Source organism: Otolemur garnettii, unplaced genomic scaffold (genome assembly GCF_000181295.1).
Source record: "Otolemur garnettii isolate 467f Iridium unplaced genomic scaffold, OtoGar3 scaffold00016, whole genome shotgun sequence".
Taxonomy (NCBI): Eukaryota; Metazoa; Chordata; class Mammalia; order Primates; family Galagidae; genus Otolemur; species Otolemur garnettii.
This window is the reverse complement of record NW_003852411.1, coordinates 28,958,429-28,974,888: the sequence shown is the minus strand read 5'-3', so window position 1 is coordinate 28,974,888 and position 16,460 is coordinate 28,958,429. Positions and strand designations below refer to the sequence as shown.

The window sequence follows — 16,460 nt, the reverse complement described above, 5'->3', positions numbered from 1 at the left end:
TGCAGGGCCCCCCGCAGCCCCAGGAGCCCGAGCTCACAGCCTCGCCCAGGACACTGCTTCCTTCTTCCACCTCAAAGCCCCCAGGCTTGGGCACGGGGACGCCGCTGTCCACACACCACCAGATGCAGCTCCTCCAGCAGCTCCTCCAGCAGCAGCAGCAGCAGACGCAAGTGGCTGTGGCCCAGGTTCTCCTCAGCCTCCTCCCTACCTCGCAGGCTCCACTCTCATGGGCTTGACGCACCTTCCCTAGCAAGGGGCTCAGGGCAGGTCTAAGGTTCAGGGAGCCATTAGGAACCACCGCTCATGCTGTCGGGTCATTGCTTGTGGGGGTCTAGGGGAGGGGAGGGGCACGGGTGAGGGCGGAAAGGCACATTTTGGTTTCCCGTGTGTCCCCCGCTCTGAGCTGGGCTTGGCTGGCTTGGCTGGATGTTGTTGGTTAATGACTTGAACTTATCAAGGAAAAAGATGCTCACAATTCCACCCTTCCCTTCCTGCCTTATTCTCCTGGTGTCTGGGGTGGGAAGGGATGCCTTCAGAGTCAGGACAGGTGTAACTTTATACTACCACTGTTAAAACCACTCAAAGTCTGACTTTGCGCCAAACACCCTTGCAAAGACTGGTGCCCTGATATCCCAACCTCCTTGTCCATAACAGATGTCCAAGCCCCCCACTGAGTGATCTTCTTATTCCAGACTGTATTTGATACAGTACTGGCCCTAAAATTCATTACAGTGGGATTTATCTTAAAGCAATTTGGTACATTATTTGAGCCATAATGAGAAGAACTGGCTGAGATCCCAAAGACTTGTTAGGCTCCCGCCGCTTTTTAGGGTAGGGGCGAGCTGACGTCCCTCGCTGCTTCTGACAGGGACTCCTCCTGTTTGCTTTCTGTGGAGGGCGCTGTAGTGCACTCTTCCTTGGGATTTAGGAATCTGAGCTTCCTCTCTACCATGGGCAATCAGGGAGCGTTGAAGACACATTCATTTATACCATTTCAAGGTGAATCCTGAGGTGAGGGCCAGGCCTGGTGAGTGGACAGAGATAACTGCGGGGGCGGCAGTGAGGGTTTGGGAGGGTTGCTAAGGGATGTGGACGGCACCTGTGTGCATCAGCATCCTAAGTCTGCTTGACCAGCCTGGTGGCTGCTTCAATTTTCTGCATTCTAGGGAGCAGACCTCTTCAAGGGGTGCTCATTGGTCCTTGTTGTATCTCCTTACTCTTCTCCTGGCTCTTGGGTGGTGTGAATCACCCAGGCAGATCTGTCCTTTCCTGTGTGTACACCTTGAGGACGCATCCAGCAGCCTGGCCAAGACGGGATCTGCTGTCACTTGAGTCTTGAAAAGAATTTCTTGTGATACAGTCTCAGTAGAGTAGAATCTGGGGGACACTGCTCTCAAGTTACTGGTGCCTTTTCAAAAAGTATGGCCGTGAAACAAAAGAATATCTAGTGATACGAGGAGGATTTGCAGGTATTTCCAAAACAGCAACAGAAAGGAGGGAATGTCACTAACGTCGTTTTATATTTGAAGAAAAGAAATCATTCCTCTTTGTGGAACAAAAAAATTCATCTCTTGTAGTTAATGATGGCCTGGCAGTCTGAGGATCCCCTCCTCCCTAGCGTGGTGGCTTGACAGCAGCACAAAGCCTGAGCACTCCAGCACAGGGGGGCCATTCCCAGAGTCACATCATTTCTACAAGTTTTCTATTGAATACAAATCCATGCTCCAACCATAATTCTTTTCTTTCTCAGTGTATCAATTGCCAAGTAATTATTATTTATCTAAGAGTGGGCTTGATGCATATTCATGGTACACATATTATCAGAGAGTCATTTGAATTTGAAGTCACTGCTAAGTAAGAAAGAGAAACTATTTGCAGATGTATAATCTGCACATGAGTGTCGTGGTTCAGGGGAAGGAAGCACTCAGTCCATAAGGCAATAAGACTCTGGGTCGACCAGGGTCAGGATGAAACCGCAGGAGCAGTTTTCTGGCATAGAATCAAGCATCTGTTTCAGCGGGGCGTGCCTGCCCTGGCCCTCTTTTGCTTGCCTCTCTCCTAGAAGACAGTGAAACTAGGGGAGGGCAAGAGTGTGGTGTTAGGGATTCTCTTCCTGTGCTTTTCTCAGTTCCTGGCCACTTCATAGGTTGGGCACCCCTAGCCTCTTGCTCATTCGCAATCTGTTGAGTATGGTTGACAGTTCCCTGCTTGCCTCTTACTACAAGCAGTGAAATGATTGAAAGGCCGCAGCCGAGTATATGTCCCTTGTTGGTAGAGTCGTAGACTCCAGAATCTTCAGACGGGACAGGACCTTGAGGTCATCTGGCTTTCTGGATCGTAGCCCTCCAGCTCTCTCTGCCCTTCCTGTCATTCAGTCCCTGATCACCTTCTTGCTGCTCGTGTCTTCTGCTGCCCACAGCAGGGGTATGGTACCTCTTGATTGGTCCCCTGTCCTGGAGATGGATTCAGTCCCGCACTGACCTTCAGGTAGAGGTGTCCCAGCCCTGCACACTCCTTTTTCTTTCACTTGCTTTGTCTTGTTTAATCCAAGGGCTTTTTATTAGTATCCTAGGGTAAAATCAATTGTGTAAGAGGTGTGGCTGGACTAGTAGATACTCTCCCCGGCACCTTTCACACATTTGAAATAGACCAAACACAGCATGCTTGGTTTCTCTGCACGGGTGGGGATGGTTCCATTTTTCAGCATGATGTCAGCTTTTACTTGTTCTGTCAGACTCCGTTGCCACCAAGTTGTGAGGTTTTTCTCTTTCTACATTAATCTACCAGCAGTCCCCAGAATTCCACTGAGTCAGAGCATATGACCTCAGTATTTCAGGTGGGAATACATTTTCCTTTCCTCTGGGAGCATCTGATTTTCCTATATGGTTCATAGATAAAAACCTAAAGATAAAGGAGGGTTTTTGCAAACACTTGTACTCTTGGGGTTGTTTCATCATTTTTGTCCCCCTCTCTGTGCCTTTTGCTCTCACAGACCAGTCTGGTTCTGTTATTGCCGTGGGGACCTGGTTTAAGTCCCCTTCACAGTGTTCTGATTTGGTCTAAGATCTCAAGACCTCTCCTAGTTTACTCTAAACCTGGTCTTAACGGCACACAGGCAAAGGTGGTGTCCAACCAACTCTTATGTATTTCTCAGTTAGACCTTAATGTGTAAATAGTGAATACCCAGATCCCTCTGCCACTTTCCTGCTCCAGCATGAGGCTCGCCTGGCTGCACTAGCTTCCTGCTTTTCGATGGACCAGAAGTTCAAGGGTGTGAATGAGAGTATAGCCAAGCCTTGAATCAAAGCTGGGAGGTAGCTGGCACCTGCATGGCCACTGGCTGGGCCTACTCAGCCCCAGATTGGATCTGGGCACCGGCTGGCTGGCAACAGTTAAGTAGGCCAGGTCTGTGCGCAGTTTGCTGAGTGCTAGCCAAGCTCCTGAGGAACGTGTAGTGCAGCTCAGGATTGCTATTTAAAGATTTCTCCTCTACCTGCTGCCACTTCTACTTGTTCAGGAGCAAGGAATTAGTTATTTAGGCTTCACGATTATGTGTCGCTGTGGTCAGTTAATGGAATAGTGCTTAAAAACAAAACAAACAAACCAAAAAACCCGTGCACCCACATCCCGGACCCTAGAGTTAGCACCTGTTCTTGTGGCTTCGCCCTGTCCCCAGCACCTTGGTGTGCGCTGCCCGAGTTCCTGCTGTGTGCATGCTGAGACAGCACCACCTGCCCCTGCTTGCATGTGTGTGTGTATGGGGGGCGGCCAATTGCTCTGGTTCTTTCCACTGCCATTTCCATGTGCCTGCTGCTCCCTAACTTCAGCCTGGCCCTGCCCCCACTTCTGATGGAGGAGCTGGAGTCCAGGCAAGTAGGCCGGAAAGTGAGTGGGTCACTGGTCTGGTGTTGCTGGGTAGGCTGAGGGTGGGTGTCAGAGCTGTGGGGAGTGGCGCAGAGCTAGAGGGTACAGAGGTGAACTTGTGCATGTGGCAACGTGGACAGAGTGCAGAGCTGGGCCTCTGAGCACTAGCACTCCCAGTGTGAGCCTAGTACCACCTACTGTGTGCCCCACCACTGACTTAGTCCCTGATCTTAATAGTCATCGCCAAAGATGGCACAGCTCTGGAAAGAGGAAGCCAAAGCGGACCTTTCCAGTCATTAATACGGTCTACTTTTGCAAAAGGTGTTTAATTCTTTGGAAGAAAAGCATGCCGAACACAGATGAACACCCTATCTGTCAGGGAGGAGGTGGCGCTCTGATCCTGCTGTGTGGATGGAGAAACAAAGCACAGAATGCCGAGGCGCACAGCCCACCCCAAGACCGGAAATAAGGCTGGTTCATTCCAGGGCCTCCAGTTACAGCCGGCATTAGATACAAAACTCTTTGCTTCAAAGGCAAAGAAGTCCAGGCCTATTTATGTCAGCATGGCCTGGTTTGGGCTCTTCGGCTGGATAGAATGCTGCAGCATGAGGTCTCAGCTGTACACCCCATGCCACTTTGACAGGGGCTCTATGGCAGGGACAGAAGGGTTTGCTAGTGCTGATCTGGGCAGTGGCGGCAGCAAGTGCTTCCATATTCTCAGGGCTTGAACTTACCGGGAATGGCGAAGCTGTGTTTGCACAGGTAAACGTATCTAAACTGCTACAAGGAGCTTTTCTCCAGGCACTTGATGCCCGTGGATCTGTCATGGAAGCATTCGATTCAAGGGCCTCCCAAGTAGCTCCTCCCATTGGAACACGAGCACCCAGAGAAGAAGCCCCCCAACTTTTTTTTCTTGGCCACTGTAAGAGGGAACTTCTCTTTGTTCTCAATCCTAGTCCTCAGACTCCACAAGGGGAAAATGAGGGATTTCTTCAGTGATTATTAACAAATTGGCCCTAAGCCAGGTATAGTGGCTCACACCTATGATCCTAGCACTTGAGGGTAGGGAGGGCTGAGACAGGAGGATCACCAGAGCTCAGGAGTTCGAGACCAGCCTGAGCAACGCAAGACCGTGTGTCTACTAAAAATAGAAAAATTAGCCAGGTGTGGTGGTAGGCTCCTATAGTCCCACCTATTCAGGAGGCTGAGGCAGGAGGATCACGTGAACCTAGGGATTTAAGGTTGTCATGAGCTAGGCCCACAGCACTCTAGCCTGGGCAACAGAATGAGACTCTGTCTCCAAAAAAGGTAAAAAAAACAAACCCCCAAACCAAATCAGCCCTAGCATTAACCACTGTATCCACCTGGATGTGGGATTGTCAACTGTCTGAGCCTGTAGTCAGTTGGCAGATGGAGACACTGAGGTGCAGAGAGAGTCTACTACCTACAGTTGCCTGGCAGCAGACAGCCTTCCAGCTCCTGGGCTGCTGCTTTTTCAAGTGGCCTGTTCTGCTGAGACGTTGAGGTTGGGGCATAGGAATCGGAGTCTGTACCATGAGAGCAAGAAGCCCCCACAGATACCCATCAGCAGTGTGGAGAAGCCTTTGATTTTTCTGTTTATGTCCACTGAGAGGCCTTATTCCACACTGGTCTCTGATGGTTCTGTTTGGTTGCAAAGAGAAGAGGGAAGGAATAGTTAGCAGCATTGATGTGCTCAGTGGGTTGCTTTCAGTGGGGCTCTTGGTTAGAATAAGTCACAGCCCTTGCGGATGCAAGGTTAGGCTGACCCTGCTCCCGGGCTTGTCTGTGGCTTCCCACATAACCTCCCTGTTCCTTAGAACCAAAGGGATTAGGGGATTCTTAGGTAAAATTGCTTCATGCCTCAGTTTCCAAGGGATAAAGTCTTAATTGTCATTTACCATCTGACATCCACATCAAAATGTCGTTGACACTTCTTTCCCTGTTGAGTGGCAGTAGGAGGAAACAAACTCACTTTTCTCCTACTGTGCTTTCACATCACAATACATTTCTATGGCCAAATGTATGGGGCTTCTCCCATATACCAGCCAAGCAAGCCAGTTCTGCTGTGGAGGCCAGCTGGATGTCACCTGGCTTGATTTGCCAGCTGGGTGTCGCCTGGCTTGATTTGATTCTTTTTTTTTTTATTTTGAGACAGAGTCTTACTATGTCACCCTCCGTAGAGTACTGTGGCGTCACAGCTCACAGCAACCTCAAACTCTTAGGCTTAAGTGATTCTCTTGCCTCAGCCTCCCAAGTAGCTGGGACTACAGGCGCCCACCACAATGCCCAGTTATTTTTTGTTGTAGTTGTCATTGTTGATTAGGTGGCCCGGGCTGGGTTTCAACCCGCCAGCCCCAGTGCATGTGGCCGGTGCTGTAACCACTGTACTACAGGTGCCAAGCCTCAATTTGATTATAACACTCTACCTGAAAACAGTGTCTGATGCCACTCACAAGTAATAGGTTATCACCTACACTTTTGTCCACTTGGATATAAATTGGGGCTCCCTTTACCCCCTTTCTTTATGTTCAGCTAATTTGCTAAAGTGCCTCACAGAACTCAGGGAAATATTCTAGTTACCTTTACTGGGTTGTTAGAAAGGACGTGACAAGGGACACCAGCTGGCAGAGATGCACAGGGCAAGGTATATGGGAAGGACTGTGGAGATTCCTTGCCCTCACTGGATGTGCCACCCTCCAGGCACCTCCACATGTTCAGCTATGTGGAAGTCCCCCAAACCGTGTCCTTGGGAGTTTTTAAGGAGGCTTCATTGTATAGGTATGACTGATTAAATCATTGGCTATTGGTGATCAGTTTGACCTTCAGCCCCTCTCCCTTCCCCAGAGGTTGAGTGTGGAACAGGAAAGTCCCAAGGCTCTAATCGTGCCTTGGTCTTTGCTGGCACCAGCCTCCATCCCAATGATACCTACAGTTCCCCAGCCACCGAGCATCTCATCAGTTATACAAAAGACACTTTATCATTCGGGAGATCCAAGGCTTTGGGGTGCTGTATTCCAGGAAATAGGGATGGAGACCAAACAATCTGTTCACGGTTTCATACATGATTTCACCCCGCTCTAGATCTTCTTTTGCAGCTAATATGAGGCAGCAAATGAAGCTGACTTCTTGACTAAAATACCAGTTCTGATATTTTATGCACCTTAGCAGTGCTTTATGGATGACAGATTTACTTTAGATTCCTTACACGTCATCCCCTGGGGGAAAGATGGGTCCAGCCCTGGGGACCCACTAATGGAAAGTGGCAGCTAATCTCATTAGTGGCTCCATGCAGTTAGAAGCAGAGCCAACGGCAAGGTCAGGTCCCCAGCTATGGGCAGAGAAGGAAGCAGCCACTGTACCCAGCATATATAATTCTCTGAGTGCTGGTTGCGGGGAGGGGCACACGCTGGGCTGGTAGGTTGCTTGGCCAGGTGTAGCCAGACTATGAGGTGAGCAGTTCCTTTACTCCCCCATAGAATGGGAATCTCTTTAGAGCAGTCTCCTTTTCAGAAATTTGAGGATTTGTTTTCTGAGCAAGAGAATTAGCTAATGCTTCCAGCTCTCATCTTTCTCCTCCATCCTCCTTCCACTGCTCTCACCTCAGTCGCCTGCCCCCATCCTTGTCCACACTGTGCTCTTGCTCCAAGAAAACCCTCTTCTCCATAAGCTGCCTTGGTCCATGCCACCAAAGTCATGAGTTCCCTTTCTTCAGGGACCTTCTGCAACCCTCCCTGGAGAACCCTTTATCCACTTGGCACAAGAATCACCTGAGAGTATAAACATTGTTACTGGCCTTGGGAGTCAGTTTCCTTAAGCCAGGGTCCTGATATAATTGCCCTATCTCCTCCCACTGAGTTTTACCTCCACTTGAGAATTACTCACCAAGAGCAGAGCTCTTGACACCACTGGGCCCCAAGCATGCAAGAGTGTGCCCTTGCTGGCTACTGAGAAGACTGTGAATTATTGAGGGTGCTGTAAACTGTTTGCCTCAGCCCTCCTGGAGTTCTTGGGGGAGACCTTATGAGTGGGTCAGCAAACATTTGACCCTTGCTGGGAAGGAATCACAGTCTTAGGTGCCTGCCTTGGGAAATAAGGGAATATAGTCATAGAAGAAGCTGACACCCACCGAAAGGCAGGCTGTATTACAACCACCTCACTAATTTAAATGCCCTATGTAATGCTTCCATTTCTTGTTATGTTTGAGCACAGGAGAGGGAGGAAAGATTCTATGGGGGTTTGTCGTGACACTATTCTTAGCCACTGGGCCAATATATCTATTGTTTTCTTAGAGACAGGATGAGAAAAGGTAACTCCCTTGACATGGCAGTGCTACGTTAGGTATTGAAGGAATTCTGAAAGCTCAGATGGGATGCTGGGAGGGGGGCAGGTAAGGGGTAGATGAGATGGCTGTTATCCTACATCTTACCCTCAATGTGGAACCCAGAGTGGTACCTGAGTGACACACTGGGCCTCTCTTGGGACCCACAGAGAGTTTCACAAGGCCAGTGAAAACTATGTGGGTCCTTTTCCTCTAGAGTTGTAGGCCCAGATGTCCATTCTGTGAAGGTGGAGGGCATCTCTGGTCCCTGTGATCTTCCAGTGGCCCTCACGTGCATTCATGTCCTGTCTCCTCTGCCCCCACCTCCTCCCTGCAGGTTCACTTGCTGAAGGACCAGTTGGCTGCTGAGGCTGCGGCGCGGCTGGAGGCCCAGGCTCGCGTGCACCAGCTTCTGCTGCAGAACAAGGACATGCTCCAGCACATCTCCCTGCTGGTCAAGCAGGTGCAGGAGCTGGAATTGAAGCTGTCAGGACAGAATGCCAGTAAGCCAGCCCCACCCCCCACCCCCAGCCTTGCCTCCCTCTGTGAAAGCTCTGGAAATCAGGCTGTTTTCCTTAAAGCTTATGCTTTGTTGGCCCCTTGACCTGCCCCTGTAGTCCAGAAGAAAAGAAAGGCCTGTTTACTTGTCCTCTTCAAATACTTCGTGAATTAGGGAATTGCAGGGCCAGTGGAGATCGTGGCTGCTGTCTAATCTCAGTGCCCGGGCTTGGCTGTAAACATCCCTGGAGTCACTGCCACTGCATGGTCCTCTAGTCTCTACTTGGTGGGGGCTCTGGTATCTGCATCCTCAGGCAGCCCATTTCTTTCTCACAGGGCTTTTTCCAATACAGAATACAGCCCAGTACCTATTGGATATTGTGTTCTCTGTGAGTGACACCAAACTATTTATGAATTTATTACTCTCTGCACTGAATATTTCACAACTCTGTTGTATTAAAAAAAAAAAAAAGCTGTTAGCAGCATATCTGTCTAGTGGGTAAGGCAGTAGAGTAACTGACCAGTCACTCTGCTGGGCAGTGGCAGAGGTTGCCTGCTGAGATGCTGCCTCTACACCCCGCTACCTCCAGGCAAGACCAGGAAGCAGTAGAAGGCAGCCTATTTCCACACTGCTCCCTTGAGCTTACATGGTCAGAGTGTGTGTTAGCTGTACATGGGTTGTGTACATGGTCAGAGTGTGTGTTAGCTGTGGCCAACAAATACCCACAATTACCTTAAAACTAGGCCAGCTCATTTAATCCCTATGGTGATAGATGCTATGCCCCCTTTACAGACAAACAGACTCAAAGAAGTTAAGTAACTAGCTCATGGTTACAGACCTAGCAAGGAGTTGAACCAAGATTCAGTTAGATCTAATTGCAAAACTAATGTTTTTCTGGCTAAACCAGTGGCTCCTCCAAACTATCCCAGGAGTTTTATTTATTTATTTTTTATTTTTATTTTTTGAGACAGAGTCTCACCATGTCACCCTATGTAGAGTGCTGTGGCGTCACAGCTCACAGCATCCTCAAACTCTTGGGCTTAAGCCATTCTCCTGTCTCAGCCGCCCAAGTAGCTGAGACTACAGGCACCCGCCACAACGCCCAGCTAGTTTTTGTTGCAGTTGTAATTGTCATTTAGCTGGCCCTGGCTGGGTTCAAGCCCACCACCCTTGGTGTATGTGGCTGGCTCCATAACTACTGTGCTACAAATGCCAACCCCCACAATTTTTCTTTTAAATGCACATTAATGGGTCCCACCCACAGAAATTCTGTATCATTAGGGGCTGGGGCAAAGGGCTGTCATTTTAAAAATGGCCCAAAGCTCTAAAGTGGACTGGGAACCACTGGCCTCCACCCTGAAGCCTCTCCGGATTTTCTAGGTTTTTGTTTGTTGAGGCCCTGCTGTATCCTAATGAAGGCTGACTTACAAGGTTGGGCTGAGAGGACCACGTGCTTTTACCAGGGTTCTCTCAATTGGTTAACCTTTGTCCTTTCACAAACTCCATTCAAGGCTTGCAGGGGTCTCCCCACCAGGGCACACGGTTCTCATGGCCCAGTTTTAGGCTACTGGGAGCGGGAGGGAGGGACCTCAGCCATGTTGCTGTGCGGGTCAGGGAGGGATTCTCCCACAGGAGAGGGACTGTGAGATGACAGGCCCCCCAGTCAACCACTTTGCCTAACGCCGCCCCTCCTCTTCCTCTTGTCTCCCCATCCAGTGGGCTCCCAGGACAGTTTGCTGGAGATCACGTTCCGTTCCGGAGCCCTGCCGGTGCTCTGTGACCCGACGACCCCTAAGCCCGAGGACCTGCACTCGCCGCCCCTGGGCGCGGGCTTGGCTGACTTTGCGCACCCGGCGGGCAGCCCCTTAGGTAGGCGCGACTGCTTGGTGAAACTGGAGTGCTTCCGCTTTCTCCCGCCCGAGGACACCCCACCCCCGGCGCAGGGCGGGCCGCTCCTGGGCAGCCTGGAGCTCATCAAGTTCCGGGAGTCTGGCATCGCCTCGGAATACGAGTCCAACACGGACGAGAGCGAGGAGCGCGACTCATGGTCCCAGGAAGAGCTGCCACGCTTGCTGAATGTCCTGCAGAGGCAGGAGCTGGGCGATGGCCTGGACGATGAGATCGCCGTGTAGGTGCTGCGGGCGTGGAGATGGCGCAGGAGGTGGTGTGGTGACCGGCCCTGTCTGGCTGCCGCCCAGGTGGGTGTAGGTGCTGCGGGCGTGGAGATGGCGCAGGAGGTGGTGTGGTGACCGGCCCTGTCTGGCTGCCGCCCCGGTAGGGGGATGCCCAGAGATTGCCTCTGCTGAGGGTAATGCCCAGGGGCCAAGAGTGTGAGGTTCCAGAAAAGGAGCAGGGCCTTGCTTTGAAAGGTAAAATGGGGAAGAAATTGGATTCCCAGAGGTGATCAGCTCCTCTTCTACTTGTGACTAAAGGAGAGTGGGGCAGAGCCCCTCTTCAGACCCCCAGGCTGCAGGGGGACCAGCTCCTCCCTGCTGCATCAATGGGCCCCTCTGCTGTGTGTGACACCTTGTACTTCCTTGCTCTCCCACCTCCATGGTCCCCACCATGAAGGGAAGCTATCAGTCCCCTCTCAGGTACTTTGATTCTGGATATCAGGATGCTACGAGTTGCCTAGCCTGCCTCTGACCTTTATGGGAGAAATTCCTTCTCCAGGCCTTTGCTGGGATTGTAGAGGTTGAATGCTCTGGGCTGTAAAAGCCGGGCTGTTTTTTATAGTGTGAACATGGAATTGGCGCGTGTCACGGTGGATATGCTCTAAGAGGAATTGAATCCAAAGGTTTTCTCTGGCTGGATGTTGGTTGTTGCTTCAGAGGGAGCCTGGGAGCTTTAACATGGTTCAGGCCTTGGCTGTTAGAGTTCAGGAGGAGAAGAGCCTCTTTTTCTGTCCCAAGTCACTTCTGTCTGAGTCTTCAGCTGGGAAGCCCAGTGCCTCCTGCCCGTAGCCCAGCCCACTGCATGGAGGCTAAGAGGAGCCCCTCCTTCCCCTGTGCCAGCTGAGGCTTTTATATCTCTTTGCCTCTGTGAAAGCCTCTTGAGACCCAGAACCCCCAGCCTTATCTTTCAACCTGTCCCCTCCATTAGGCAGTAGGGGTCAGTTTTTCCTGCCCAAAAAAAAAAAAAAAAAAAAAGGAAGAAGAAAAAAAATGGACACAGGCTGGTAGCTGAGACTGCTTTTGTCCACCCTTCAGAATCACTGCCACTTAGGTCAGGGACCACAGCCACATCACCTTCAGCCCATCTCTGTGGATATGTGCCTCGAACACACCTGTAAAAAGTGCCATGTGCAATTCTCTTATCTTTTACCATCCAGGCCTTGCCCAGGGATCATTACTTGCTAACAGGCTGACTGGCACAGTGAGGGAAAGCTCCTTTTGCTCCTGTGGGGCCGTAAGTGGCTGTTTACTGATTTTCAAATGCCTAAGAGAGAGAACTTGAGACATGCTAGGCCTGGACCACCAGCTGTAGACCCAGACCGCAGTGTCATGAGAGGGGTAATTGAGAAACATATGGTTGCCCCCAAGTGCAGTTTGTCAACCTTAGCTTTGCTTTAGAATTTATAGAAATAAAAATTTAGTACTTTTCTTCTTGTTTATCAGAAAGTCCAAATTAAAGGAAGTGAAGGAAACACATGCAGCTTTAGCCTTCCTTGGTGCATCAGGGTGTCGGTGGAAATAGGACGGTATAGTGTGTGTGTGTGTGTGTGTGTGTATACACACACGTGAGGGAAGGTGTGTACATGTATGTGGGATTGTGAGAAGAGAATGGAGCTCTCCGGGGTGTTGGAATAGATTTGTCTTTTTCCTAATGTGCTTTGAGTTGGAGAGGTTGGTTCTGTTTGTTTCATCATAGGTTCTGATCAACCGCTAGAGAAGGGCCAGATATACAGGGAAGGAAGAAGCAGGAAAGTGAGGTCCATGAAACCAAAGGAGCAGCTGTCAGGAATCCAGTTTGGCTGAGCCCACCTAGCTTAAGAAATATAAGCCAGGCTTCCTTGAGTCTTAGACCTCTTAGATTGGTAGGATTTTGAATGTCCAGATCTGTTTCCTCGAGGCAAGCAGGTGCTAAGGATGAAGCTAGGAGGCCAATGGGTTAGGTGTGTGGAACGTGGATGGACAAGGCTTATACGGGATGTTGCTGGGGAGGGGAGCGTGAGTGGGGAAAGCAGTTCTAAAATGGTCTTGAAAAGCCTGGGAAGAGAAAGAAGAAAGGAAATGGAGAGATTAATGGATTAGAGAGACTAGTCACCTGCATCACTGACTGATTTGGGGACCCGTTCAAGACTCCCGCCCCTTCCGTGTTACCTGGTGGTTTCTACCTGCCTCGGCCCCAGCCTTTCCCTAGTTCAGGCCCTTCCTGGAGCACTGGTTTGTGTACTGATGTCTTCCCCAGTGTGACACAAACCAGCTCACACTAGGTACACGGAGATGGGAGGCAAAGGACAACTAGGAGCCTTGAAGGGTTACCAGCCACCAAGACTCTGTCAGGAGCAACGGGGCCAAAAGGGGGAAGTTGCAGACCTGATTTCCTGGTGATGGCACCCTGTCCTTCTCCTCCCTTGCTTCTTGCTCTGCTGCTAACTCAACTCCACCTTCTTCTTTTTCATCCTTCTACTCTGCCCTACATGGAGGACAAGAGGATACCCAGGGTCCCTACCTTATTGGTGCCTGCCCCAGGTGCCAGCAGACTCTCGGGCTTGGGAGATCTCTCACAGTTACGGAGCCAGGGAAGAGTTTCTCTACAAAGGATGGACTGTGTATTGGGATTGAAAATTATATTCCTTATATTCCTGCTTATATCAACGCTATCTGTGACACTTCCTCCTAGCCTCATGTTTCTCCACTGGCCTTGATTAGGAGTTGTATTTCTTTGGTTTCCTCTTTGCTTGACTGCTTCCTCCTACCTCCTCCCCACCCCAACCCTCCAGCCCTCCACTTCCTAAAACTGTTATGTCATTAACTCTGTTGGGTCAACTCTCTGGGAAAAGATTCTGTTAATGTAAGTGCACTTACTCCCTGGATGTCGTCACTATAGTCTAGTGGCTTTTGCTAAATAAACCTTTCTTATTTCTACAAGCTTTTCCATTTGTCTTTTCTTGCTGCTTCTGTTCCACCTGCTCCTTCTCTCCCCTTCACTTCCACCCCTATCTCAAGCCAGGCAGCATCACTGATTCTGTGACGTGGTTCCATTGGATGTGGGATTTGTACAGAATTCACATGTTCCCTGACGGAGAGGCAGGAAGGTGGTGGTGACTTCATTTGAGGTTTTCAGAGAGCAGCCTCGTAGGATCAGGCTATATCAGTGTGGTTCTTAACTGACATAGAAGATTTGCTTCCCCCGGGACGATTAACGATGTCTGGAGACATTTTTGGTTGCCACCATGCTGCTGGCATGTAGAGGTTAGAAGCCAGGGATACTGCTAAATACCCTATGATACACGGGACAGCCCCTCACAGCAAAGAATTGTCTAGCCCGAAATGTCAGCAGCGTTGTCCTTGGCAAACTTGCGATCTATACCCATTTTGCAGACTCTGCGGACCCCCAGATATTTTTTCAAACTCCAAATATTATTAGACTCTGAGGGCAGGAGCAAGTTTTGAGCCCTTGAAAAAGTACTACATCATAGGTGTTTTCCAACATAACTAAGATTATCAAGATTAAACCATTTCACTGACTCCCCAACTAAATGTCTGAAATATGTAGTTGGTAGCAGTCTGAAGGGGCCCACTCCAGAAATGTTCATCCCGTAGGGCAGTGGCTCTCAACCTTCCTGATGCCGCAACCCTCTAATACAGTTCCTGTGGGTCGAGACCCACAGGTTGAGAACCGCTGCTGTAGGGCAAGACAGGCTTCTCCTCTTCCCTACCTGGCGGGGTCGTGATGCCGTTGCACACAGCTCAGCAGGGGCATCCCGACTCTCAGGGGTGTGGGCTTCCCTGCAAGGAGTAGATGAAAGAGAGGAGGAAGCTGGACAAAGAGGGAGCAGGGAGATGAGCTGCAGGGCCTTCCGGAACAGACTTTAGAGAAGCTGGTTCCCTTTGGCTGGAGCTTTTCCCAATTTTGAAGGAAGAGGGCTTATTAGGCCCAATGTTCTGTCAAGTCCAGCCAGAAGGGAAGTTGGAAGGGTCATATAAATCAGGCTCACAACGCCCTCTGTTCTTTTCTGGCTGAGGGAACTGAACTGAGTTTTATATCTCATCTGTAAAATGGGGCTTGTACATGCCACTAAAGCTAGTAAGGACAGTGAAGGAGATTGCGTTTTCAAAGCACCTGGCAGTGACCTGGGATACAGCTCAGCTTCCCATTTAGTTGGCTTCCTCCTACCTGCACCTGCTGGTCAGTTGTTTGCTGGGTACTTTCTCCTGCTGGACTGAAACTCTACTCAGCTCTGTTCTGAGGACGTTCCTGGTGTTACACTGACCACACATTACATGGGAACTGTGGAAGCACCATGTCTTTAGGATAGGAATGCCAGCCTGGCACATGGGCAGGTGCTGGGACACTGGGCCCATCCAACCTGATTGCTTCCCCTCCTTTTCTGTGCTCCTTGCCTGGGATGTTGATGCCGATGCCCCAGAGGAAGGAGCGTGGGGCTGGTGGAGGGTGGGAGGCCAGACTAGGAGCCAGTTACTTTCCTGGTTCTCCTGGATATTAATGAGACCGTAAGTTGTCTCCTCGCCACCCCCACCCTGAATGTGCCTCTCCTTTCTCAGGAGCCCCATAGAGGGGTGCACGTGCAAGGCCACATGGGTGAGAAGGAGCCTTCTGGGGCTCGGTGGCTTCTCTGTTCAGAGAAGCAGCAGCTCAGAGTGAGGACTAAAGAGACCTGCTCCCCCAGGACATGAGGCCCCAGGGGTGATGCCCAGATACTGCCTCACCTGGGCTGGGGTCATGACCCACAAGTCCTGACTCCCTGTCCGGCTGGAGCCTCTGATGGTCAGGCAGACTTTGGGTGTCTGGCTGAGCGAGGGGTAGATCAGGGGGAGAAGCAGCGGTGGGGAGCGTGGGCTGGAGTGGCCTCAGCAAATGATGTGATGAGGGGGTTGAGTCCATCTTCCCTCTCACTCGCCTGAGATTTTAGCAGCACAGTGTTAAGCAGAGCACCTCTGCTAAGCTGCAGGGTAAGGCTCCGGAAAGAGCTGGTGCGTATCCATTGGGAGGGTAGGAGACCCACCCTCACCTGCCATGAGGGTGGCAAAGGCTGATAGAGTGTGGGTGCCAGGGTCCCTGAAAGGCAGGGCACCACTGCCGTGGAAGGGCCACTGAGTCATCAGAGACATGAAGCAGGAGGGTTAGTAAGGCCTAAAAGTATGACCACCAAGTGTTCTGTTCTCCTTTTTTAAAAACCCACATAGTGCAAAATAAATCGATGTTCTTGCTGTGTCCCGGATGTTTACCTGTCTGCCTCAGAAAGGGAGGTTCGCCAGAAATGAGGAAGGGTCAGGGCCGTTACTTGGTAACAAGAAGCAACGTTTTCATGTTTACCTGCCTGTTCTGACGTAACACAAAGCAGCCACGTAAGGATGTCCCCTGAGTCAAAAGTGGTTCCTTTTTGGTCTAGCCAGAGATGCTTGTGTACACGGGGCCTGGGCTCAGCCCTGTCTCCCTTTCCCCTGCCGTATGCTGTGGGGCACACAGTATCCCGTCCTCTGAAGATCTAAGAACTGCAGAGATTTCTTCTCCGTGCAGACTGGACCGGGTATTCCATCTGTCCTCCCGAGTATGGAGCACTGATCATCT

The 16,460-nt window shown here is 50.6% G+C and overlaps 1 protein-coding gene across 4 annotated transcripts in view; it reads left to right on the top strand.

Moving 5' to 3' along the window:
- LOC100944273 (carboxyl-terminal PDZ ligand of neuronal nitric oxide synthase protein) overlaps positions 1-16,460 on the top strand; it is a 291,887-nt gene that overhangs the window by 263,268 nt on the left and 12,159 nt on the right. For all 4 annotated transcript variants that reach the window (XM_012802697.2, XM_023510768.1, XM_023510769.1 and 1 more), the window contains 3 exons: positions 6-185; positions 8,541-8,706; positions 10,419-10,571. In XM_012802697.2, coding sequence (XP_012658151.2) covers positions 6-185; positions 8,541-8,706; positions 10,419-10,571 — 499 coding nt within the window. The remainder of the gene's footprint in view (positions 1-5; positions 186-8,540; positions 8,707-10,418; positions 10,572-16,460) is intronic.